The sequence below is a fragment of the Piliocolobus tephrosceles genome, chromosome 21, assembly GCF_002776525.5.
Source record: "Piliocolobus tephrosceles isolate RC106 chromosome 21, ASM277652v3, whole genome shotgun sequence".
NCBI classification, from domain to species: Eukaryota; Metazoa; Chordata; class Mammalia; order Primates; family Cercopithecidae; genus Piliocolobus; species Piliocolobus tephrosceles.
The window spans coordinates 12,435,068-12,458,195 of NC_045454.1; the positions used below are offsets into that span (position 1 = coordinate 12,435,068).

General features: G+C 52.7%; 2 protein-coding genes across 2 annotated transcripts; one reads left to right on the plus strand and one right to left on the minus strand.

Moving 5' to 3' along the window:
• Window positions 1-2,559: 2,559 nt before the first annotated feature.
• On the minus strand, window positions 2,560-7,528 carry PPM1N (protein phosphatase, Mg2+/Mn2+ dependent 1N (putative)). The gene is made up of 5 exons (XM_023182354.1): window positions 6,273-7,528; window positions 5,619-5,736; window positions 5,122-5,227; window positions 4,974-5,034; window positions 2,560-3,044 (listed from the first exon to the last, which is right to left on the minus strand). The coding sequence occupies exons 1-5, from the start codon at window positions 7,209-7,211 to the stop codon at window positions 2,976-2,978; spliced, it is 1,293 nt and encodes a 430-aa protein (XP_023038122.1). The 5' UTR covers window positions 7,212-7,528; the 3' UTR covers window positions 2,560-2,975.
• A 1,068-nt stretch (window positions 7,529-8,596) lies between these two features.
• On the plus strand, window positions 8,597-22,646 carry RTN2 (reticulon 2). The gene is given in 12 exon segments (XM_023182353.1): window positions 8,597-8,871; window positions 10,566-10,610; window positions 10,700-11,179; window positions 11,285-11,539; window positions 12,317-12,435; window positions 12,437-12,536; window positions 17,461-17,668; window positions 18,020-18,158; window positions 18,297-18,366; window positions 18,486-18,532; window positions 21,833-21,891; window positions 22,155-22,646. Coding segments are annotated over 12 exon segments (1,638 nt in total). The 5' UTR covers window positions 8,597-8,837; the 3' UTR covers window positions 22,237-22,646.
• Window positions 22,647-23,128: the final 482 nt, after the last annotated feature.

Below are 23,128 nucleotides of genomic sequence, written 5' to 3' on the forward strand. Positions count from 1 at the left end.
GGAGGTTGCAGTGAGCTGAGATCATGACACTGCACTCCAGCCTGGGAGACAGAGCAAGACTCCTCAAAAAAAAATTAAACAAAACAAAACAAAAAAACGAGGGCAGGGAGTAGTGAAACCCTTGGACATCCCTTTTTAAAGCACGGAGTGAGCAGCAACTAAAGGAGGTGTGGACTGGGCACCGTGTGTCATGCCTGTAATCCCAGTGCTTTGGTGCTTTGAGAAGCCAGGGCGGGAGGATCACTTGAGGTCAGAAGTTTGAGACCAGCCTGGACAACACAGTGAGGCCCCATCTCTTTTTGTTTTAGTTTTTTTTTTTTTTTTTGAGACAGAGTGTCATTCTTGTTTCCCAGGCTGGAGTGCCATGGCGCAATCTTGGCTCACTGCAACCTCCACCTCCTGGGTTCAAGCGATTCTCTTGCCTCAGCCTCCCGAGTAGCTGGGATTACAGGAATGCACCACCATGCCCGCCTAATTTTTGCATTTTTTAGTAGAGATGGGGGTTTCTCCATGTTGGTCAGCCTGGTCTCGAACTCCTGACCTCAGATGATCCGCCCACCTCAGCCTCCCAAAGTGCTGAGATTATACATGTGAGCCACTGCGCCTGGCCGAGACCCCATCCCTAAAAAAAAAAAAAAAAAATTTACTGGGTGTGGTTTCATCCATCTGTGGTCCCAGCTACTTGGGAAGATGAAGTAGGAGGATTGCTTGAGCCCAGGAGTTCCAGCCTGTGGTGAGCAATTATTGTGCTATTATACTGCAGCTTGGGAAAGAGACTTAGACCTTGTCTCTTAAAAAAACGGGTGGCATGAAGTGTGTAAATGACTGGATGACACAGAATGAAAACATCCACTGAGTGGATAAAAAGTTGCCAAAGATACAAAGGGAATGAAAAAAATCAAGGAAACACCCAAAGTACCATATATTAATACATGTAAAAAGTCCACTTTAAACTCATTGCAAGAGTTACCAGTGAGATAGAGAGTGTGGGATTCTAGGGGATTTGGTGGTCACAGAGATCTCTTTTTTTTTTTTTTTTTTTTCCGTAGAGACAAGGTTTTGCTATGTTGCCCAGGCTGGTCTCGAATTCCTGGAATCAAGCTGCCTCGGCCTCCCAAATTGCTGGGATTACAGGCGTGAGCCACCACACTTGGGAGGTCTCAAGTCTGTCTTGAAAATGCCAAATTTGGCCAGACCTGGTGGCTCATGCCTGTAATCCCAACATTTTAGGATGCCGAGACGGGTGGATCACCTAAGGTCAGGAGTTCGAGACCAGCCTGACCAACATGGTGAAATCCCGTCTGTAGTAAATACAAAAAGTTAGCCGGGTGTGGTGGCACGTGCCTGTAATCCCAGCTACTTGGGAGGCTGAGACAGGAGAACAGCTTGACCCAGGAGGCGGAGGTTGCCGTGAGCCGAGATTGCACCATTACACTCCAGCCTGAGAAACAAGAGTGAGAACTCTGTTGTTGTTTTTCTTTTTAAAAAAAGGCCAAATTTTATTCTGCTTCTAAACTTTCATACTGGTTGTTCCCTCTGCCTTAGAACACTTTCTGGGGTATTTGCAGAGCTGACTGTTCTCTGTCAGGTCCCTGCTCAATAGTCCCCTCCTCAGAGACCTTTCCTGATCCCCCCCCCTTTCAAAAGCCACCTCCCCCACCATGGAAAATGGAGCGGCTGAAGTGTGAGAGGGATGGAGAAAGACTTCATTGTATGCCATGTCACACTCTTTGCATTTCAAACCAAGTGAATTTATTGCCCATTCAAAACTATGTAAATTAAATTAATTAAAATTTTAAAAATCGAAAAAAGTAAAAAACCTGAAGTAGCTCCCCTAGTCATTTTCTCAACACATCCTCCTGTTTTATTTTCTTCGTGACACTTGTCAGTGTGCGAGATGACTTTATTTTATTTTTTTATTATTAATTACAGATTGGGCCGGAGAATGGCATGAACCCGGGAGTCGGAGATTGCAGTGAGCCGAGAGAGCGCCCTTGCACTCCAGCCAGAGTGACAGAGTGAGACTTAAGTCTCAAAAGAAAAAAAAAAATTACAGATTGCGTCTTGCTAGGTCGCCCAGGCTGGTCTCGAACTCTTGGGCTCAAGTGATCCTCCCACCTCAGCCTCCCCAAGTGCTGAGATTACAGGTGTGAGCCACTGCACCTGGCGAGATGACTTTATTGGTTGATTCCCTTGTTTACTGTGTCTCATGACCAAGAGGTCAGCCCTACGGTGGCAAGGATCTTGGTGAGTCAGTCTGGTTCATGGCTGTGAGGCTAAGGCCAGGCACACAGCAGCCCTGTAACATATTTGCTAACAGATTAGGCAAATCATGTTTGTTTGTTTCTTTGTTTTTTTGAGATGGAGTCTCGCTCTGTCGCCCAGGCTGGAGTGCAGTGGCCGGAACTCAGCTCACTGCAAGCACCGCCTTTTGGGTTTACTCCATTCTCCTGCCGCAGCCTCCCGAGTAGCTGGGACTACAGGCGCCCGCCACCATGCCGGGCTAGTTTTTTGTATTTTTTAGTAGAGACGGGGTTTCACTGTGTTATTCAGTGTTTGTTTTTTTACAAGAAAATGTATTTGGAATCACTTACGTAAATAAAGTTTAATAATCAAAACTCTACTTCCCCTCAAAAACAGATGAATAATAAGAAGGAAAGAGGTTATCGAACCGGGTGATCTCTCAGAATCTGTTCAGCTCTGAATATTTCAAAGACATTTGGTTGGGGGTTTTTTTGGGTTTTTTTTTTTTTTTCGTTTTGGGCTTTTTTCTTTTTGGTCTGGATATTGGTGGAATTTCCCCTCTCGTAAGACGTTTCTGTGAGAGGGAAGTAAGAGAAAAAATAAGCATTTTGGGTTCCTACATTGGCCTTCCTTCCTTCCATTGGTACATGTAGTTGGGGAAAGGGTCGGTTTTCTTCTTTAGTTCTGTTGAGGCCCCAGTGGAGCAAAGGATCCCCAAAGGACAACAGCTGTCAGGTCTCCATGTCCAAGGCTGAGCCCAAATGCGTGGGGGTGGACTTCCCAGCGCCATTCTGCCCCTTCTGTAACACAAAATGTGGGAGAAGGTAATTAGAAATCCTGTCTTGTTTCCTGGCACCTCTTCCTTTTCCTTTGAGGGACCACCATACGCCATCTCACAATCCATTAAGGTTTGAATGGAGTGGACCCCAACCCCAAATGCGATCCCCAGCCTGGCCAATCAGAGACACAGTGACTGGTCAGGTATGTGACCTGGTGTGGCCAATGAGAACCAGCCCCCAAAGACCGCTGCTGCACAACGCCGGGGAAATTGGCAAACTCTCCACCAGGGAGGATAGGCTGCTGGGCTGTAAGCCTGGAGCTGCAAGTCTCTGCTATCTCAGGAGGAGACCCTGAAAGGGAATGAAGCCAACTTGGAGAAAATAAAAAGAGCCCATTCACGATGACATCATCTCTGACAACTGGATGCAGCCATGCCTTAAGACTCTGAACTCTTCAATTACATGGCCCAGTAAATTCCCTGTTGTGCTTTCCCAGCTTGAATTGGGCTTCCGCCTCTCACGACTCAAAGAAAACTGACAAATAACCTCCTTCAGCTACTGAGAAATTATCAACAGTCCTCCCTCATCAACACGATAATAACCAAACTCCCATCTCTGCCATGCAAAGGCCTTGGGGCTCGGCCAGGCGTGGTGGCTCACGTCTGTAATCCCAGCACTTTGGGAGGCCATGGCAGGCGAAGCACTTGAGGTCAGGAGTTTGTGAGCAGCCTGGCCAACATGGTGAAACCCAGTCTCTTCTAAAAATACAAAATTAGGCCAGGCACGATGGCTCAAGCCTGTAATCCCAGCACTTTGGGAGGCCGAGACGGGCGGATCACGAGGTCAGGAGATCAAGACCATCCTGGCTAACATGGTGAAACGCCCTCTCTACTAAAAAAATACAAAAAACTAGCCGGGCAAGGTGGCGGGCGCCTGTAGTCCCAGCTACTCGGGAGGCTGAGGCAGGAGAATGGCATAAACCTGGGAGGCGGAGCTTGCAGTGAGCTGAGATCCGGCCACTGCACTCCAGCCTGGGCGACAGGAAAAAAAAAAATTAGCCGGGCATGATGGCACGTGCCTGTAATCTCAGCTACTTGGGAGGCTGAGGTGAGAGTATCGCTTGAACCCAGGAAGTGGAGGTTGCAGTGAGCTGAGATTGTGCCATTGCATTCCAGCCTGGGCAACAAGAGCAAAACTCCATCTCAAAAAAAAAAAAAAAGAAAAGAAAAGGCCTTGGGGCTCTAAACCCAGCTTTCTCCCTCCCATTTCTTCCCTGATCCCACTCCATGCCCTAGTCCACCACTACCTCTTTGGATATCTTCAAATTCTCCTTAGCTATCTGGGCCCCATTACAGCTTCTTTCGTCTAAGACCTGGACCATACTCATATATGTCCTGATGGTATCTGCTGTGCATCCAGGCCTTAGAATTAGTCATTAGCATTCCCTGAATGTTTCCATCTTATTCTTGGATGTGGGAAGCACTTGGGCTGATTGGGCAATGTAGAGCATTGCAGGTCCGCATTTCTTGGAGGGAAATCACAGTCTCTTCTTTGCATCTGCGTCTTCCTCATCATGCCTTGCACAATGCTTCAGGGCTGGGAGTAGGAATGTATTAATATAGCAAGCTGGCTGGGTTGCAGTGGCTCCCACCTGTAATCACAGCACTTTGGGAGGCCAAAGCAGGAGGATCCCTTGAGCCCAGGAGTTTGAGACCAGCCTAGGCAACATAGCGAGACCCAGTCTCAAAAAAAAGAGAAAGAGAGAGAAAAGAAAAAAAAAGGAAGGAAAGAAGAAAAAAAGAAGAAAAAGAAAGAAAAGAAGAGAAGAGAAAAGAGGAATAAAATATATCAGGCAAATCCCTTATCCTCAGTGGGTTCAATTTCCCTGTCACTAAGAGGGGTGGTGGGATCCTCTCCTAAGAGAAACATTGGAGAACACAGAATCCTTACCTCTCTGCACTCTTCTGAGACCTGGCAGATCTGAGAATAAGCTTCAGCAATGACAGTGGCCCTGGAGAGCACAGAAGGCCCTCAGGAGGGGACTCTCCTCCTTCCACCCCACCCCCATTCCACACCACCCTTCCTCACCCCAACTCACTTGCAGTCCAGCCCTCCCCCAGGAGGTAAATCTGGGATGTCCTCTGAGGCCAGAGTCCTGAAAACTGTGTTCAGGCTGGGCGGCTCCTGAGCAGAGGCACACAGTTCTGAGAAAGGGTCAAGAGTTAGGCTGGGCACAGTGGCGCAAGCCTGTAATCCCAGCACTTTGGGAGACCGAGGTGGGCGGATCACTTGAGGCCAGGAGTTTGAGACCAGCCTGGACAACATAGTGAAACCCTGTCTCTACTAAAAATACAAAAATTAGCTGGGTGTGGTGGTACATGCCTGTAATCCTAGCTACTCAGGAGGCTGAGGCAGGAGAATTGCTTGAACCGGGAAGGTGGAGATTGCAGTGAGCCAAGATTGTGCCACTGCACTCCAGCCTGGGCAACAGAGCAAGACTTCATCTCAAAAAAAAAAAAAGAAAAAAAGAAAAAGTTATGGCAGAGCCTTCGCTGGCCAACCACCCCTCCAGCTGGGCCCCCAGAGCCTGCTCACCAGCGATTCTGCGGCCCAGGGCTGCGTCCAGTGCAAGCTCCCTCCTGATCACCTCCTCAGAAGGCCTAGGGGCCCCGGGGAAGCAGACCAGGATGCAGGTCATGTTGTCCAGGCTGCCCTGAAGCCGGTGGAGAAAACGGAGCCCGGTGGGGGAGAATCGAAGGCAGAGTTTCCAACAATCCCCAAGTTCAAGTCCCCCACTTCATTCTGGTTATGCCCCTTTCTTTCATGTCCCACTCACCTGCCAGTCCTCTCCTACTGGGACCAAACCCAGTAGGTTCTCAATTCTTATTGAGAGAATAATGCCCTTTCCCTAGAGCTCCGCCCGCTCTGATGTTTACCTGCTCTTCCACCTTCCAGCACTAATCATACTTCAGGCCTGGCTCCTACGACCCAGAATCGCCCCATTCCAAAAGACCAAGCCCTTTCTCTTAAATCCCTTCCACTAACTCTCCCCTCCTGCCTCAAAGCATCCCTCAGGCTCCGCTCCTGTATTTTGGCCCTGCCCACTTCGTGCCACGCCCTTCGCTTGAGCCCCATCCTCTCCTCTAGCTTTACTCTTGCCTCTGCATCAAAGCCCTCCTCCCCAAAACCCCGAGGCTTTCTCCCTTTGCTGCACCAAGCCTCAAAGATACCACGCCACGCCCCCAGGACCTTGCACAGGCACGTGTCCAACAGCTGCGCGCAGAGAAGCCCTGGGGCCAGACCCAAGCGGAGGCGCGAAGCCACCAGTCCCGCCAGGGCAGCACCAGACATAGTGTCCCAGACGCCATCAGAGGCCAGGAGCATGAACTCGTCCTCAGCCTGGCGTGCCAGTGCGGCCACCTCAGGCTCCGCAGAAACGAGCTGTAGCTCGGGGGGCCTCCCTGGAGCATCTTTGTAGGCAAAGTCGCCCAACGCTCGCGACACGGCCAGAGAGCCCTCGACGCGGCGGCGGCGGATGGTGCCGCCAGCGGCGTGGATGCGCTCGCGTTCCCGGGGTCGAAGGGGCCGGTGGTCCTCTGTGCTGAAGGCCACGGCGCCAGCGCGGCTCAGCACCGCGCGGGAGTCACCGCAGTGCGCCAGGTACAGAAACCGCGGGGAGACCAGCAACGCCACGGCCGTTGAGCCGCCTGTTTCCACGCGGGGCCAGAGGGAGCGCAGGCGCTTGTCGGCGCTCAAGAAGGCTCGGCGCAGCGCCTCGCGCACGCCCTCGGGCTCGCTAGGCTCCGGGCCCAGCTCCTCGAGCACATGGTCTGGCAAATGGCGTGCACCGAAGCGGGCAGCTCGAGCCCCACCGTGGCCGTCGAGGACGGCAAACAAGGCCCAGCCCGGGGGCAGACCAGGTAACGAAAGCCAAGTGCAGTGAGCATCCTCCATGCGCGCGCGCCAGCCTTGCGCCGCGCTCGCCCCGAAGCGCAGGCCCCAAGACGCCTCGGCACCCCCGTGCGGCCGCTGGGCGCGGCGCGGCGCTGTCAACAGAGACCGAGGCCCATCGAGGGCCCCGCGCCCCTCCTCCTCATCCTCCTCTTCCTCTTCCCCCTCCTTCTCCCTCTCCTTTTTCTTGCAAGCGGTCCAGAGAAGACGCTGCAGCTGGCGGGCCAGGGCAGCCATCCTTCAGCCCTGGGATCAGGAAGGCTCCAGCCTGTACACCTGCCCGCCCCCTCCATTAATCCCCTCCGCTGTGAGATTTTAAACCATCTAAATCTCCTTCCTGTCCTTTGACCCTCTTTAGGCGGGTCACTAGAAGGAATTACACTTCTGGGTCTCCCCTCTCCTGCACCTAGAAAGCGGGGTTTGGGATCTCAATCAGGAAAAAAAGAATAAAGATAATACTGTATCAGTAGCAAACTATCACATAGTACTAATGTGTCACACGCTGTTATACATCATCATCTCCAGTTTACAGATGGAAGAAGAAACAGAGTCACAGAAGTAACCGGTGTTACAGGGAAACTAATTCTAGAATCTGTGTTCTCAACACAACACCCAATCCAAGCTCCTCCCGCCTCCGTGGTACAGCCCCCAGCCTCAAAACCTGTAAATACCATACTTGGCCGGGCGCGGTGACTCCCGCCTGTAACCCCAGCACTTAGGGAGGCCATGGCAGGCGGACTGCTTAAGCCCAGGAGTTTGAGACCAGCCTGGGAAGCATAGCGAGACCCCGTCTCTACAAAAATTAAAATTCAGCCAGGCGCGGTGGAACACACCTGTGATCCTAGCTACTCAGGAGGCTTAGATGGGAAGATTATCTGAACCCAGGAGGTCGAGGCAGCAGTGAGCCGTGATGGCATCACTGCACTCCAGTCTGGGCGACAGAGCGAGACCCTGTCTCAAAAACTATATATATATATATTTTTTTTTTTTTTTTTCTTTACTGTTTTTAGTTCGACCCCTCCCCTCTGAGGTCAGCTAGTTTCTCTTCCAGGCCCCGCCCATCCAGGATTCACGCACACAGCTCCAGACCCTTCGAGTTTTCGCAGACTTGGAATCGCCTGGAATCCGACCCCACCCAGTTATATTTGAATAATTCCCCGTTGCTTTAGCCCCGCCCATGTTTGAGCGCCTCTGCGTGCCGCAAAAGTTTTTGAATTGTTTCTTTCGGCCCCCTTTCTCGCTCCCTCTGCAAATCTAGGCTCGGACCCTACCTCAGAGTATTAGAATCTTTCCACCCCCTCCTCAATGGCACCTCTAGCTCCACCCCAACACACTCAGGGATCCACGCTCCCATCCTCTCTGCCAAGGCTCTTTCACCATCCTCTCCCATGTCCCTCGCCCGACTCCAAGCCTCGGCCCCTCTTCCCCTAAACGCTGCGCCCTCTGCGGTCTAGGCCCCGTCCTTCAGGCCGCTTTCCACTCCTTCCTGGCACAGTCGCCCACCCTCTTGGCTCCGCCCCTTTAATAAGAAGGCCACGCCCCTCCGCCTGCTCCTCCGCGTTTCCCCGCCCCTCGCCCTCCCTCTGGTACCGCCCCGCCCATCCTCTGGCCCCGCCCCCGGCCGCGCGCTGCAGTGCCTTTCCCACCGCGGCCCCGCCCGCCCCCGCCGAGCCGAGCACAGGGCGGCGGCGGCGGCGGCGGCGGCGGCGGCGGCGGCGGCTGCTGCTGGAGCAGCCCGGGAGGAGGAGGCGGCGAGGATGGCAGCGGCGTCGTGGGCGCGGCGGAGATGAGCGCCCGCGGCCCCGGGCCCAGGGCGGCGCAGCCGGAGTGGGCGGGGGTCCCGATGCAGGCCCGAGGGGGGCCATGGGGCAGGTCCTGCCGGTCTTCGCCCACTGCAGTGAGTAGAGGGAGGCTGGGGCCTCGGGTGGGTCCCAGACGTCCGGGTGGGGTACTCCCCGGTGTCCCCTCAGCGCTTGCCCCCAGGAGAGCCGGGGTGGGGGGAGGAGGCATAGGAGACAAAGGAAGCTCTCCCCTCCCCCGCTCTCTGGCGGCGACAGGGGCAGCCTGACCCGGAGGACCTGGACGAAACAGGGCGGAGGTGAGGGGCCACTGAGACAGCCGGCGGGGGGCGCGCTGCGCTCTGGGATGTGCCTCCCGGCCCCGCCCGGGAACGTGGACGCGCGCGGGGAGCTGTCCCCAGGCTCTGGTGCTGGCCGCAGCTGGCGGGGAGGGGGTTGAACGGAGGGTAGAGCCAGGATGGAAAACAGGGGTCTGGCTCCTAATCTCTCGTCTTCGCATCCCACCCCCGTTTTCTGTCCAAGAGGCAGCCCCGACCTCGCCCAAACTGTCCAACCCCCTGTCCCGGGAAAACAGCCAGCCGTGGTTTGGGGGCAAGGACTCATGGGTCCTTAGTGGCCTTTACCACTGATTAATGGTAATCCTGGGGAAGACCCACACCACTCCAGGCCTCTCATTCCCCAGCTGAGAAAACAAGGTGAGGCACAGGGCGTCAGATTTCAATTTCTAAACCGCATTGAGCATCATCTATGTGCAAAGCTCTGAACTAGTTCTAAGGGGCTGGATTCCCAGCTGAAAACACCTAGCTTGATCCTCCCAATCTCTGAGCTCACAGCTGTAACAGTCCATGTCTGCCGTTCTCTGTCCCGCACATGGGGGTTCTGACAGCTGGGGATTTCAACACCCTTAGATCTAGCCACTTCCATGTCTTGGGTGTCCCGATGCCAAAATTCTAAGAATTGGTGATTTCAGCATTTCCGAGTATCATCCCAGCATTCTAAGATCTTGTTAACTTCGGATTACAAAGGGAGGACCATCTCATCTGTCCCTCCCCACCCCCCTTACCTCTCTGCCCTCACCTCCCACCCTTCTCCTCCTCAGTCTCTCTTCTCCAGTCACATCTTTGCACCTCTGTGTTCCTCAGATGCCAATCTTGGTGCCTGGCTCAGGGCCTTTGCACTGGTTTCCTTCTGTACCTGGAAGTCTTCCCTAAACATCTGCTTGGCTTCCTCACTTCCTTCAGATCTCTGCTCAAACGTTGTCTTATCAGAGAAGACTTCTTGACCACCCTATGAGAAACAGCACCCCTTCACTTTCTTCACTTTCTCTTCCCCTACCTTTCTTTACTTTGTTCCATATGCTTATCTGCACCCGACATCATATATTCACTTGTTTATTGTTTGTCTCTCCCAAAGAGTGTCAGCTCTAGGAGGGCAGGGATTTTGTCTGTTTTCTTCACAGCTATATCCCCAGGACCTAGAACAGTGCCTGGCACATAGTAGGTGCTCAATAAATGGTTGTTGAACGAATGAATGACTTGAAACCTCCTAAGATTCCTACTTTGTTGGCCACCCAGCCCAGCTTAGAGTCTTGAAGACTCTAAGATTAAGATTCTTGGATTTGGACTTCTAAGACTGTGAGCTTCATCAGGCAGTGATGCTAGGTTTTAGAGTCTGTGTGCAGAATTTTCTAAAAGTCCCGTGATTCAAATATTCTAAGATTCCAGGACTGGCACACTTCTGTGATTCGGACAGTCTAAGCTTCTAAGAGTCTTCGATTCTTTCCCTCTCGCAGAAGAAGCTCCGTCTACAGCCTCCTCAACCCCTGATTCCACAGAAGGTAAGTGGAGGGGAGCATGTAAAGGGGTTCAGGGCTGGGCAGCTCAGGGGCCTGCTGAGGGAAACAAGGCTCTCCTTCACCCACTGCAGGAGGGAACGACGACTCTGATTTTCGGGAGCTGCACACAGCCCGGGAATTCTCAGAGGAGGACGAGGAGGAGACCACGTCGCAGGACTGGGGCACCCCCCGGGAGCTGACCTTCTCCTACATCGCCTTTGATGGCGTAGTGGGCTCCGGGGGCCGTAGGGATTCAACTGCCCGCCGCCCCCGCCCCCAGGGCCGCTCAGTCTCGGAACCACGAGACCAGCATCCTCAGCCCAGCCTGGGCGACAGCTTGGAGAGCATCCCCAGCCTGAGCCAATCCCCAGAGCCTGGACGCCGGGGTGATCCTGATACCGCCCCTCCATCCGAGCGCCCCCTGGAAGACCTGAGGCTTCGGTTGGACAAGCTGGGCTGGGTGGCCCGGGGAGTGGGATCCGGGGAGGACTCTTCCACCAGCAGCTCCACCCCGCTGGAAGACGAAGAACCCGAAGAACCCATCAGATTGGAGGCAGGAGAAGCTGGGGAAGGTGAGATGTCCGAGGTGCTGGGACCGAAGTCAAGAGGGGTGGGTGGTTTCTCCTCGGGGCACCTCCAAGAAGAAAGCTCATGGCCTTCTCTCTCTACCCTGTCAGAACTGGACCTACGACTCCGACTTGCTCAGTCCTCACCGCCTGAGGTCTTGACTCCCCAGCTCAGTCCGGGCTCTGGGACACCCCAGGCCGGTACTCCGTCACCATCTCGATCGCGAGATTCGAACTCTGGGCCCGAAGAGCCTTTGCTGGAAGAGGAAGAAAAGCAGCGGGGGCCACTGGAGCGAGAGCCAATAAGGGGACAGTGCTTCGATAGCACGGACCAATTAGAATTCACGGTGGAGCCATGCCTTCTAGGTAAGCAACGTGTGTGAAGATGCTGCCTTGGACCACACAAGGCAAAGGGTGAGAGGATTTTGAATTAAAGGGACCAACCCCGCAAAGGAATAGCAGATAGTGGAAAAGGGAAGAGGTATTGCTACTGGCTAGACGTGATAAACTCCGCTCTTTTAAAAAAATTCCCCGGCCGGGCGCCGTGGCTCACGCCTGTAATCCCAGCACTTTGGGAGGCCGAGGCGGGCGGATCACTTGAGGTGAGGAGTTCGAGACCAGCCTGGCCAACATAGTGAAACCCCATCTATAGTCGGGAGACTGAGGCAGGATAATCGCTTGAACCTGGAAGGCAGAGGTTGCAGTGAGCCAAGACCGTGCCACTGCACTCCAGCCTGGGCGACGGAGCGAGACTCCGTCTCAAAAAATAAAAATAAAATAAAATAATCCTCCCTCTTCTGGAGTGCTCCTCCTAGTGGCTGATTTTGGACAGACCAAATTCCTGAAAAAATGCAGTTCTTTCCTTATTTAGATGTGGCCATAGAATATTTATAAGTAAACTCTGTGCCTTTTAAAAACTCTTCTTTTTGGCCGGGCACAGTGGCTCATGCCTGTAATCCTAACACTTTGGGAGACCGAGGTGGGAGGATCCTTTGAAGCCAGGAGTGCAACACCAGCCTGGGCAACATGGGGAGACTCGATCTCTATTTGGAAAAACAAACAAAAGCCGTCTTTTTCCTGACCACATCTATTGACCAGTTGTAAAATGACCCAGCCTTACTTTAAAATATGCTCCACCTCCAGGAACAGCTATGGAATGGTTAAAGACATCATTGCTTTTGGCTGTTTACAAGACGGTTCCAATTTTGGAATTGTCCCCACCTCTGTGGACAGCCATTGGCTGGGTCCAAAGGGGCCCCACCCCCCCCCACTCCTGTCCTCCGGGTTCTACTGAAGTGGGCAAAATCCCCGAGAAGCAGCGGTGCCCCCAGCCTCTCACTCGGAGCCGATATGGGGAGTAAAGGTGGGCTTGCGAAACGGGCTGGACGGGGGCTGAGGTCGGCGGAAGGGAGTCCAGACTCGCTCTTATCTCCTGCACCTCCGGAGCACGTTTGTTACTGGTCTGCTTCCCCAGCGTTGCAGGCTGGGGCTAGGGGGCCGAGGGGCAGTCTAGGGAGGCCCTGGAGGGAGAATGGGGTCTCTTCTCCTTCGAGCCAGCACTTTGGGGCCCAGGAGCAGGGAGGAGCCCCTCCCCCAGCCTCGTCCCAGGCAGCGCTGTCACTCAGGGGCCAGACGGGCCAGAACAGCTGCGGGGAGGCCCCCTCCCCCCAGCATGCCTAAACTTAGCCCCCGCCTCAGGCGACCTGGCCCCTCCCCCATCCACCGGCCACTAGGAGCCTGCCTGGGAGGGCCCTGCGTCGGGGAGGGAGTGGGCTGTCCTATTTCGAGGTAAATGAGAGATGCATTGGAAGGATACAGAAGTGAGGGGTGAGCCTCTAAGAGGGACAGGTCGGAGGGGTCAGTTGGAGGGAGGGTGGGAGGATAGAGAGGATCTGGAAAGAAATAGAAAGGTATCAAGTTCCTGGTTTTCAGGACTCAAATGAAAGCAGACTACTAAAGTTTCTTTTTCTTTTTAAGCGACAGAGTCTGTCGCTCTTTCTGGAGTGCAGTGGTAGGATCATAGCTCATTGCAGCCTCAAACTCCTGGGCTCAAGTGATCCTCCCACCTCTGCCTCCCGAGTAGTTGGGACTACAGCCGCAGGCCACCACGCCTGGCTAATTTTGTTATTTTGTTTGTAGAGACAGGGTCTCACTATGTTGTCCAGGCCTCAGGTGATCCTCCTGCCTCAGCCTCCCAAAGTGTTGGGATTACAGGAGTGAGCCTAAAGTTTAGACAGATGAGATGAAGGTTGGGGTACAAAGGTCACTGCTCAGGGCTGAGGTTGGGTTTAGGAGGTGTGTTTTAGGGTCTCAGAAAGGGGTCAGAAATTTGAGTTAGGCCCTGGAAAGGAGTATGGCGTTATTAATACATTTAGGACTTAGAAACATGTGTTGCTAAGGGCATCAAGGGGATATCACTTTACACCTGACAGATTGGCAAAAGTTAAAAAGAACTATAACCCATTGCAGGGCAGGATGCTGGGAAAAGATCTTTCTCTTGCTTCTTGTGGAAATAAGAACTGTTATGGTCTTACTAGTAAACAGTGTTCCAAAATTTAAGACATTAAAAATTACATATGACTGGGCACGGTGGCTCATGCCTATAATACCAACACTTTGGGAGGCCGAGGCGGGAGGATCACTTGAAGCCAGGAATTCAACCTGGGCAACATAACGAGACCCTATCTGTACAAAATATTTAAAAATTAGCCAGGCCAGGCATGGCAGCTCATGCCTGTAATCCCAGCTACTTGGGAGGCTGAGGCACGATAATCTCTCTTTTTTTTTTTTTTTGAGACGGAGTCTCGCTCTGTGGCCCAGGCTGGATTGCAGTGGCCGGATCTCAGCTCACTGCAAGCTCCGCCTCCCGGGTTCACGCCATTCTCCTGCCTCAGCCTCCCAGGTAGCTGGGACTACAGGCGCCAGCCACCTCATCCGGCTAGTTTTTTGTAGTTTTTAGTAGAGACGGGGTTTCACTGTGTTAGCCAGGATGGTCTCGATCTCCTGACCTCGTGATCCGCCCGTCTTGGCCTCCCAAAGTGCTGGGATTACAGGCTTGAGCCACCGCTCCCGGCCAAGGCACGATAATCTCTTGAACCCAGGAGGCAGAGGCTGCAGTGAGCTGAGATCATGCTTACTGTACTCCAGCCTGGGTGACAGAGGAAGACCTTGTCCAAAAAAAAAATAGCAAGATATGGTGATGCCACCTATAGTCCCAGTTGCTAGGAGGCCGAGGTAGGAGGATTGCTTGACTCTGGGAGGTAGAGGCTGCAGTGAGCCGTGATCATGCCACTGCACTCCAGCCAGGGTGACAGAGTGAGACCCTTTCTCCAAAACAAAATAAAAAATAAAAATAAAAAAATACGGCCGGGCGTGGTGGCTCACGCCTGTAATCCCGGCACTTTTGGAGGCCAAGGCGGGTGGATCACCTGAGGTCAGGAGATCAAGACCATCCTGGCTAACATGATGAAACCCCATCTCTAACTAAAAATAACAAAAAATTAGCCAGGCATGGTGGCACATGCCTATAATCCCAGCTACTCGGGAGGCTGAGGCAGGAGAATCGCTTGAACTCAGGAGGTGGAGGTTGCAGTGAGCCGAGATCGCATGCACAATTGCACTCCAGCCTGGGCAATAACAGCGAAACTCTGTCTCAAAAAAAAAAAAAGACAAGGCCAGGCATGGTAGCTCACGTCTGTAATCCCAACACTTTGGGTAGAAGGATTACTTGTAGTCAGGATTTTGAAACCAGCCTGGCCAACATGGTGAAACCCCATCTCTACCAAAATATAAAAAATTAGCCAGGCGTGGTGGCGCCATCCTGTAATCTCAGCTACTCAGGAGGCTGAGGCAGGAGAATTGCTTGAACCCAGGAAGCAGACGTTACAGTGAGCCAAGACTGTGCCATTGCACTCCAGCCTGGGCAACAGAGCGAGACTCCATCTCAAATAAACAAAGAAACAAACAAACAAACACATAACCAGTCCACCCAGCAATTCCACCCTGGAAATCTGTCTCAGAAATAGTCGCTCCAGGAAGTGAGAATATCTGTTGAAGGATGTTGCTTGCAGCTCTGCTTGTGTTAGGAAACAAACTGACCCAGCAATAGGTACATGGTTAAATAAAATGAATGATAGCACAGCCACAACACAGAATACTATGCAGCTCTTTAAAAGAATGAATTAAGGCCAGGTGCGGTGGCACATGCCTATAATCCCAGCACTTTGGGAGGCTGAAGCAGGTGGATTGCTTGAGGCCAAGTGTTTAAGAGCAACCTAGCAAACATAGCAAAACCCCATCTCTACTGAAAATACAAAAATTAGCCAAGCATAGTGGCATGTGCCTGTAGTCCCAGCCACTCAGGAGGCTGAGGTGGGAGGATAGCTTGAACCCAGGAGGCTGAGGTTATAGTGAACCAAGATCACGCCACAGCACTCTAGTCTTGGCAACAGAGTGAGACTCTGTCAAAAAAACAAAAGAGAATGAATGAATTAAAAGCTAATTGGGGTTGGTGGTTCACATCTCTAATCCCAGTGCTTTGGGAGGCCAAAGGTGGAGGATCACTTGAGCCCAGAAGTTCGAGGCTGCAGTGAATTATGATCACACCACTGCACTGCAGCCTGGGCAACACAGTGAGACCCTGTCTTTGGAAAAAAAGCGGGAGAAGGAGCTATTTCAGTTGATGAGGAGGAAAAGTGGAGTGAAGTATGCATGATGCAGAGAAGTGTATATATAATTTCATTTGTCTTTTTTCTTTTCTTTCTTTTTTTTTTTTTTTGACAGAGTCTTGCTCTGTCTCCCAGGCTGTTTGCAGTGTTGTTATCTCAATTCACTGTAACCTCTTCCTCCCAGGTTCAAGTGATTCTTGTGCCTCAGCCTCTCCAGTAGCTGGGATTACAGGCACCCGAGACCAAGCCCGGCTAATTTTTGTTATTTTTAGTAGAGATGGGGTTTCACCGTGTTGGCCAGGTTGGTTTTGAACTCCTGACCTCAGGTGATCTGCCTGCCTTGGCCTCCCAAAGTGCTAGGATTACAGGTGTGAGCCACGACGCCCAGCATAATTCCGTTTTTCGTAAGAAATGACCAAGAAGCATCAGTTTGTATTTCTGTGTCCACATATAATTATATGGGGAGGAGTAAAATTAATGGGACTTGCTAGATGGTTAACTTGGGTTTTCTAGAGGGAGAGAAGGGAGATAAGCATGGAAGAAAAGAGGCCACTAAAAATTTGAGGCCGAGCACGGTGGCTCACTCCTGTAATCCCAGCACTTTGGGAGGCCAAGGTGGGTGGACCACGAGGTCAGGAGTTCGAGCTCAGCCTGACCAACATGGTGAAACCCCGTCTCTACTAAAAATACAAAAATTGGCCGGGAATTGTGGCACATTCCTGTAATCCCAGCTACTCAGGAGGCTGAGGCAGGAGAATCACTTGATCCAGGGAGGCGGAGGTTGCAGTGAGTGGAGATTGTGCCACTGCACTCCAGCCTGGGCAACAGAACAACAACAACAACAAAATTTGCAAATCGGGCTGGGTGCTGTGCCTCACACCTATAATCCCAGCATTTTGGAAGGCTGATGCGAGAGGATAACTTGAGGCCAGGAGTTCGAGACCAGCCTAGACAACACAGTGAGACCCCACCTCTAAAAACAGAAACAAGGCCAGGCACAGTGGCTCATGACTGTAATCCCAGAACTTTGGGTGGCCGAGGCAGGCGGATCACGAAGTCAGGAGATCGAGACCATCCTGGCTAACATGGTGAAACCCCATCTCTACTAAAAACACAAAAAAATTAGCGAGGCATGGTGGTGGGCGCCTGTAGTCCCAGCGACTTAGGAGGCTGAGGCAGGAGAATGGCGTGAACCCGGGAGGTGGAGCTTGCAGTGAGCCAAGATAGCACCACTGCACTCCAGTGTGGGTGACAGAGCAATACTCTGTCTCAAAACTAACTAACTAACTAAATAAATAAATAAATAAATAAAATAAAAACAGAAGCGAAAAAAAAATTAGCTGAGTGGTGGTGCATGCCTGCAGTCCCAGCTACTGAGGAGGCTGAGGTGGGAGGATCACTTGAGCCCAGGAGGTCGAGACTGCAGTGAGCTATGATGGCACCACTGCCCTCCAGCCTGGGTGACAGAGTGAGACCCTGTCTCTCAAAAAAAAAAACGCAGAAATCAGGTTATGCTCAAACAGGTGTGTCAAGAAGTCATTTTTCAGCTGTAGGACAGGGAGAGGGAGGTGAGACCAGCCGGGTCAGGAACAAGCCTTGATACCCCCCACCCCTCCACAGTGGCGGACCTGCTGTACTGGAAGGACACGAGGACGTCAGGAGTGGTCTTCACAGGCCTCATGGTCTCCCTCCTCTGCCTCCTGCACTTTAGCATCGTGTCCGTGGCCGCGCACGTGGCTCTGTTGCTGCTCTGCGGCACCATCTCTCTCAGGGTTTACCGCAAAGTGCTGCAGGCCGTGCACCGGGGGGACGGAGCCAACCCTTTCCAGTGAGAACCCCTGGCCCCTGACCTGAGCCCCTGTCCTGACCTTAAAGCATGACCCATGACCTCAAATCAGGCACTTACTCCCACCCAGACCCCGACTCATCTTGATTGTTTTTCATCCCGATCCTCTAACCTACCCTCCAATCCTAATCTCCGATCCTAACTTAGTACCCTTCATCCTCGATCCCTGACCCTGACCCTGACCCCAGCCCTCTACACGTGATTCCTCGGAGCTGCCCGTCAGTCCTAACTCTGGTCTTCTCCACCGCCATTCCTCGCCCTTGTTTCAGCTGCGCCTGCACCAGTCTGAGCTGGTCACCCACTGAGTCGCCCCACACTCCTTTGTCCCCTCAGGGCCTACCTGGATGTGGACCTCACCCTGACTCGCGAGCAGACGGAACGTTTGTCCCAGCAGATCGCCTCCCGCATGGTCTCGGCGGCCACACAGCTGCGGCATTTCTTCCTGGTAGAAGACCTCGTGGATTCCCTCAAGGTGGCCTGGAGCTCTCAGCCCCTCCTGGGTTCCCCTCTCACCTCTGCACAGCTAGAGAGTGGGAGGGTGACTGTTAGGTAAACTCACAGGTGGGAGGGAACTCCCGTGGGCTCTGCTGACCCTGACCTTCACCCCCAGCTGGCCCTCCTCTTCTACATCTTGACCTTCGTGGGTGCCATCTTCAATGGTTTGACGCTTCTCATTCTGGGTGAGCTGGGAAGGCTGTGAGGGGCAAGGTGGGGTTGGAGTCTGGTGGGGGACAGGGCTCCAAATGGAACTGTTCATCTCTTGGGAACACCCTGACGCCCCCCGTCTCTGTACCCACAGGAGTGATCGGTCTATTCACCGTCCCCCTGCTGTACCGGCAGCACCAGGTGAGTGTGACACCCTCAGTTGTCAGCACCCCAGCTGAACATGGGGGGACTGCCCATCTCCTTCCAGAACCAGGGTCCCATTGACAGATGTCCCAGCCAGACACAGGTGTCCTGGCCGTGGCACCTTCTTGATATAGCCAGAGTCTAACTAACATGTCTTATCAGCATCAGCCAGGGACAGGCTTTTGGTTTGTTTGTTTGTTTGTTTTTGTTTTGTTTTGGATTTTTTTGAGACAGAGTCTTGCTCTGCTGCCCAGGCTGGAGTGCAGTGGTGTGATCTTGGCTCACTGCAACCTCCGCTTCCTGAGCTCAAGTGAGTCTCCTGCCTCAACCTCTGAGTAGCTGGGATTACAGGCATACAGCTACCATGCCTGGCTAATTTTTGTATAAGCAGAGACAGAGTTTTGCCATGTTGGCCTGGCTGATCTCAAACTCCTGACCTCAAGTGATCTGCCTGCCTTGGCCTCCCAAAGTGCTGGGATTACAGGCGTGAGCCACCATGCCCAGACTTCACTGCCTTTTTTTTTTTTTTTTTTTTGAGATGGAGTCTCACTCTGTTGCCCAGGCTGGAGTGCAATGGTGTGATCTTGGTTCACTGCAGCTTCTGCCTCCCAGGTTCAGGTGATTCTCCTGCCTCAGCTTCCTGAATATCTGGGATTACAGGCGCCTGCCACCATGCCCGGCTAATTTTTTGTGTTTTTAGCAGAGACAGTGTTTCACCACGCTGGCCAGGCTGGTCTCGAACTCCCAACCTCAGGTGATCCACCTGCCTTGGTCTCCCAAAGTGCTGGGATTAGGCCTTCACTCGTTTTTTTTTTTTTTTTTTTTTTCTTTTTGAGATGGAGTCTTGCTCTGTCGCCCAGGCTGGAGTGCAGTGGCCGGATCTCAGCTCACTGCAAGCTCTGCCTCCCGGGTTCATGCCATTCTCCTGCCTCAGCCTCCCGAGTAGCTGGGACTACAGGCACCCGCCACCTCGCCCAGCTAGTTTTTTGTATTTTTTAGTAGAAACGGGGTTTCACCGTGTTAGCCAGGATGGTCTCGATCTCCTGACCTCGTGATCCGCCCGTCTCGGCCTCCCAAAGTGCTGGGATTACAGGCTTGAGCCACTGCGCCTGGCCAAGGCCTTCACTCTTGATTTGATTTGATTTGATTTTTGTTGTTGTTTTTTTTTGAGACGGAGTCTCACTCTGCCACCCAGGCTGGAGTGCAGTGGCCAGATCTCAGCTCACTGCAAGCTCCGCCTCCCGGGTTTACGCCATTCTCCTGCCTCAGCCTCTGGAGTAGCTGGGACTACAGGCGCCCGCCACCTCACCCGGCTAGTTTTTTGTATTTTTTTAGTAGAGACGGGGTTTCACCGTGTTAGCCAGGATGGTCTCGATCTCCTGACCTCGTGATCTGCCCACCTCGGCCTCCCAAAGTGCTGGGATTACAGGCTTGAGCCACCGTGCCTGGCCTACTCTTGATTTTAACTGACATGTCAGTTAAATGCCACTGCATTCCAGCCTGGGTGATAGAGCAAGAGTCTGTTTCAAAAAAAAAAAAAAAAAATAGCCGGGTGCGGTGGCTCATGCCTGTAATCCCAGCACTTTGGGAGGCTGAGGCGGGCGTATCATGAGGTCAGGAGATCGAGACCATCCTGGCTAACACAGTGAAACCCCGTTTCTACCAAAAATACAAAAAATTAAGCCGGGCGTGGTGGCGGGCACCTGTAGTTCCAGCTACTCGGGAGGCTGAGGAAGGAGAATGGCGTGAACCTGGGAGGCGGAGCTTGCAGTGAGCCGAGATAGGGCCACTGCACTCCAGCCTGGGCGACAGAGTAAGTCTCCGTCTCAAAAACAAAAAGCAAAAAACAAAAAACCCAAAAAATAAATAAATAAAATCAAAATAAAAGAGTGGGATGGCTGTTGCCCAGAAGACTGACATTAACAGGACCACTGACATCCATCCTATCCAGAGACAGGAGGATGGACTGACAGCCCCTTCTCCAGCACAGCTGGGAGCCACATGATAATATGCCCTGCCAGTGAGTCCTAACTCTGTCCTTCACAGGCTGGAATCACCAAGACTCACAATTAAACTGTATTTAAATCAGGCCAGCCACAGTGGCTTACAACTGTAATCTCGGCACTTTGGGAGGTTGAGACAGGAGAATTGCTTGAGGCCAGGAGTTCAAGACCAGCCTCGACAACATAGTAAGACCCCCATCTCTACAAAAAGGTTAAAAATTAGCCAGGCATGGTGGCACACACCTATAGTCCCAGCTACTCTGAAAGTTGAGGCAAGAGGATGGGTTGAACCCTAGGAGGTCAAGGCCGCAGTGAGCTGTGATCATGCCACTGCACTCCAGCCTGGGCAATAGAGCAAGACCCTATCTTAAAAAAACAAAACAAACAAACAAAAAAAACAGTCTGGGCATGGTGGCTCACGCTTGTGATCCCAGCTTTGGGAGGCTGAGGCAGGTGGATCACTTGAGGTCAGGAGTTTGACACCATTCTGGCCAACATGGTAAAACCCTGTCTCTATTAAAAATCCAAAAATTAGCAAGATGTGGTGGTGTGCACCTGTAATCCCAGCTACTTGGGAGGCTGAGGCAGGAGAATCGCTTGAACCTGGGAGGCAGAGGTTGCAGTGAGCCAAGACTGTGCCATTGCCCTCCCGCCTGGGTGATAGAGTGAGATTCCATCTCAGAAAAAAAAGCAAAGAAAAAAGAAAAAAAAAATCCAAAAATTAGCCTGGCATGTTGGTGCACACCTGTAATCCCGGCTATTCGGGAGGCTGAGGCAGGAGAATCGTTTGAACCCAGGAGGCGGAGGTTGCGGTGAACCAAGATCATGACACTGCACTCCAGGCTGGGTGACAGAGCGAGACCCTGTCTCAAAAAATAAAATAAAATAAAATAAAAATAAATAAATAAATAAAACAACACTAGTATATAAATCAATCCACTCAAGGACTCGGTGACCAATACCAGTGCCCTCTGTTCTCACCCTACCCCACAACACACACATATGCAAACTCACTCAAAAGTTAACCATCGTGCCCAGGACATGGCCTCACTGCCAGATACTTGTGCGTTCCACCTGACATCACTCTCCACACAGAGTGTGGCCCAACTGACTGACCCTACAACTGGCATCTCTGGCATCTGATGTATTCTATGAAGTTTAGAGCCGGGGGTGGTGTGGTGGACCACTCCTCACAACTCCTGATTTGGAGGTTGGGGAGGAAGCAGCCTGCTATGTGACTAAAGAGAAGAAACCCCTCCAATCCCTTCTTTCACCTTTTTTTTGGTCTCCCCAGGCTCAGATCGACCAGTATGTGGGGTTGGTGACCAATCAATTGAGCCACATCAAAGCTAAGTAAGAGCATGGGGCAGAGGTCGATGGGAGGGGGAAGAGGGGGAGCTTGGGAACCTTTCCTTTCTACTCTCCTTCTCCGAAAACCTCCTGGTAATGTCCCCTTGAAAAGGATAAGGAGGCAATTCCAATGCAGGCCACTAGGTGGAGGGCAGGAGCTGGCTTCGGGCTCTTGGTCAGTTTCCCACCGAGCTTTACCCGTAGTCCCCAGATGCCAGCCCCCCGTCTTTTGCCCCACCTCGTGATCCCACCTGTTTCTCCTTCAGGATCCGAGCTAAAATCCCAGGGACCGGAGCCCTGGCCTCTGCAGCAGCCGCAGTCTCCGGATCCAAAGCCAAAGCCGAATGAGAACGGTTTGCCGCAGGACGCCTGCCCCCACCCCCAGCAGCCCTCTGCCCTCCTCCATCTCCCGTCCGTTCCCACCCACTCCCCTCCTCGGCCTGAGCCTTTTCCCGGTGGGTGTCAGGATCACTTCCACTAGGGACTCTGCGCTAATTACCTGAGCGGTCAGGACTACATTTCCCAAGAGGCTCTGCTCCAGGAGTCCAGGAAAGACGAGGCACCTTGGCCGCGGGGCCTGCTGGGACTTGTAGTTGCCTAGACAGGGCACCGCCCTGCACTTCCGGACCCGCCGCTGGAGGCACCGTGAGGAGTCGGTGTCTCCTGGACGCTACTAGCCCCTACCCCGGGGCTTTGCATGGGGCCCAGGGGAGGCCTGAGCTTGGATTTACACTGTAATAAAGACTCCTGTGGAAAACTCAAGGCCTCCTGTGCTTCCAGAACCCTCCAGTGTTCACCTTTCTGCACTGAAAAGCACTTGACACTCCAGGAGAACCTTCCCCATCTGTGGGGAAGAAGCTCCCTCTGCCATCTGTGTTATGAAATGATTGAGGGGAGGCCGGGCACGGTGGCTCACATCCCAGCACTTTGGGAGGCCGAGGAGGGCGGATCACTTGAGGTCAGAAGTTCAAGAGCAGCCTGGCCAACATGGTGAAGCCCCATTTTCTACTAAAAATACAAAATTTAGCCGGGTGTGGTGGCACATACCTATAACTCCAGCTACTCGGGAGGCTGAGGCAGGAGAATCGCCTGAACCCAGGAGGCAGAAGTTGCAGTGAGCCAGGATCATGCCACTGCACTCCAGCCTGGGCAACAGGGCAAGACTCCATTAAAAAAAAAAAAAATCTCAACTGGGAAAGGAGGAAGCAAAGGGACCCATGGGGAGACTGGAAGGAGACTG

Excerpts from the sequence above, each read along its gene's own strand:
- PPM1N (XM_023182354.1), bottom strand. The coding sequence starts at position 7,211 with ATGGCTGCCCTGGCCCGCCAGCTGCAGCGTCTTCTCTGGACCGCTTGC. Across the intron at positions 5,737-6,272 it reads TGGACACGTGCCTGTGCAAG|GGCAGCCTGGACAACATGAC; the intron begins GTCCTGGGGGCG and ends CACCGGCTTCAG. Across the intron at positions 3,045-4,973 it reads TCTCAGAAGAGTGCAGAGAG|AAGGGGCAGAATGGCGCTGG; the intron begins GTAAGGATTCTG and ends TTTGTGTTACAG.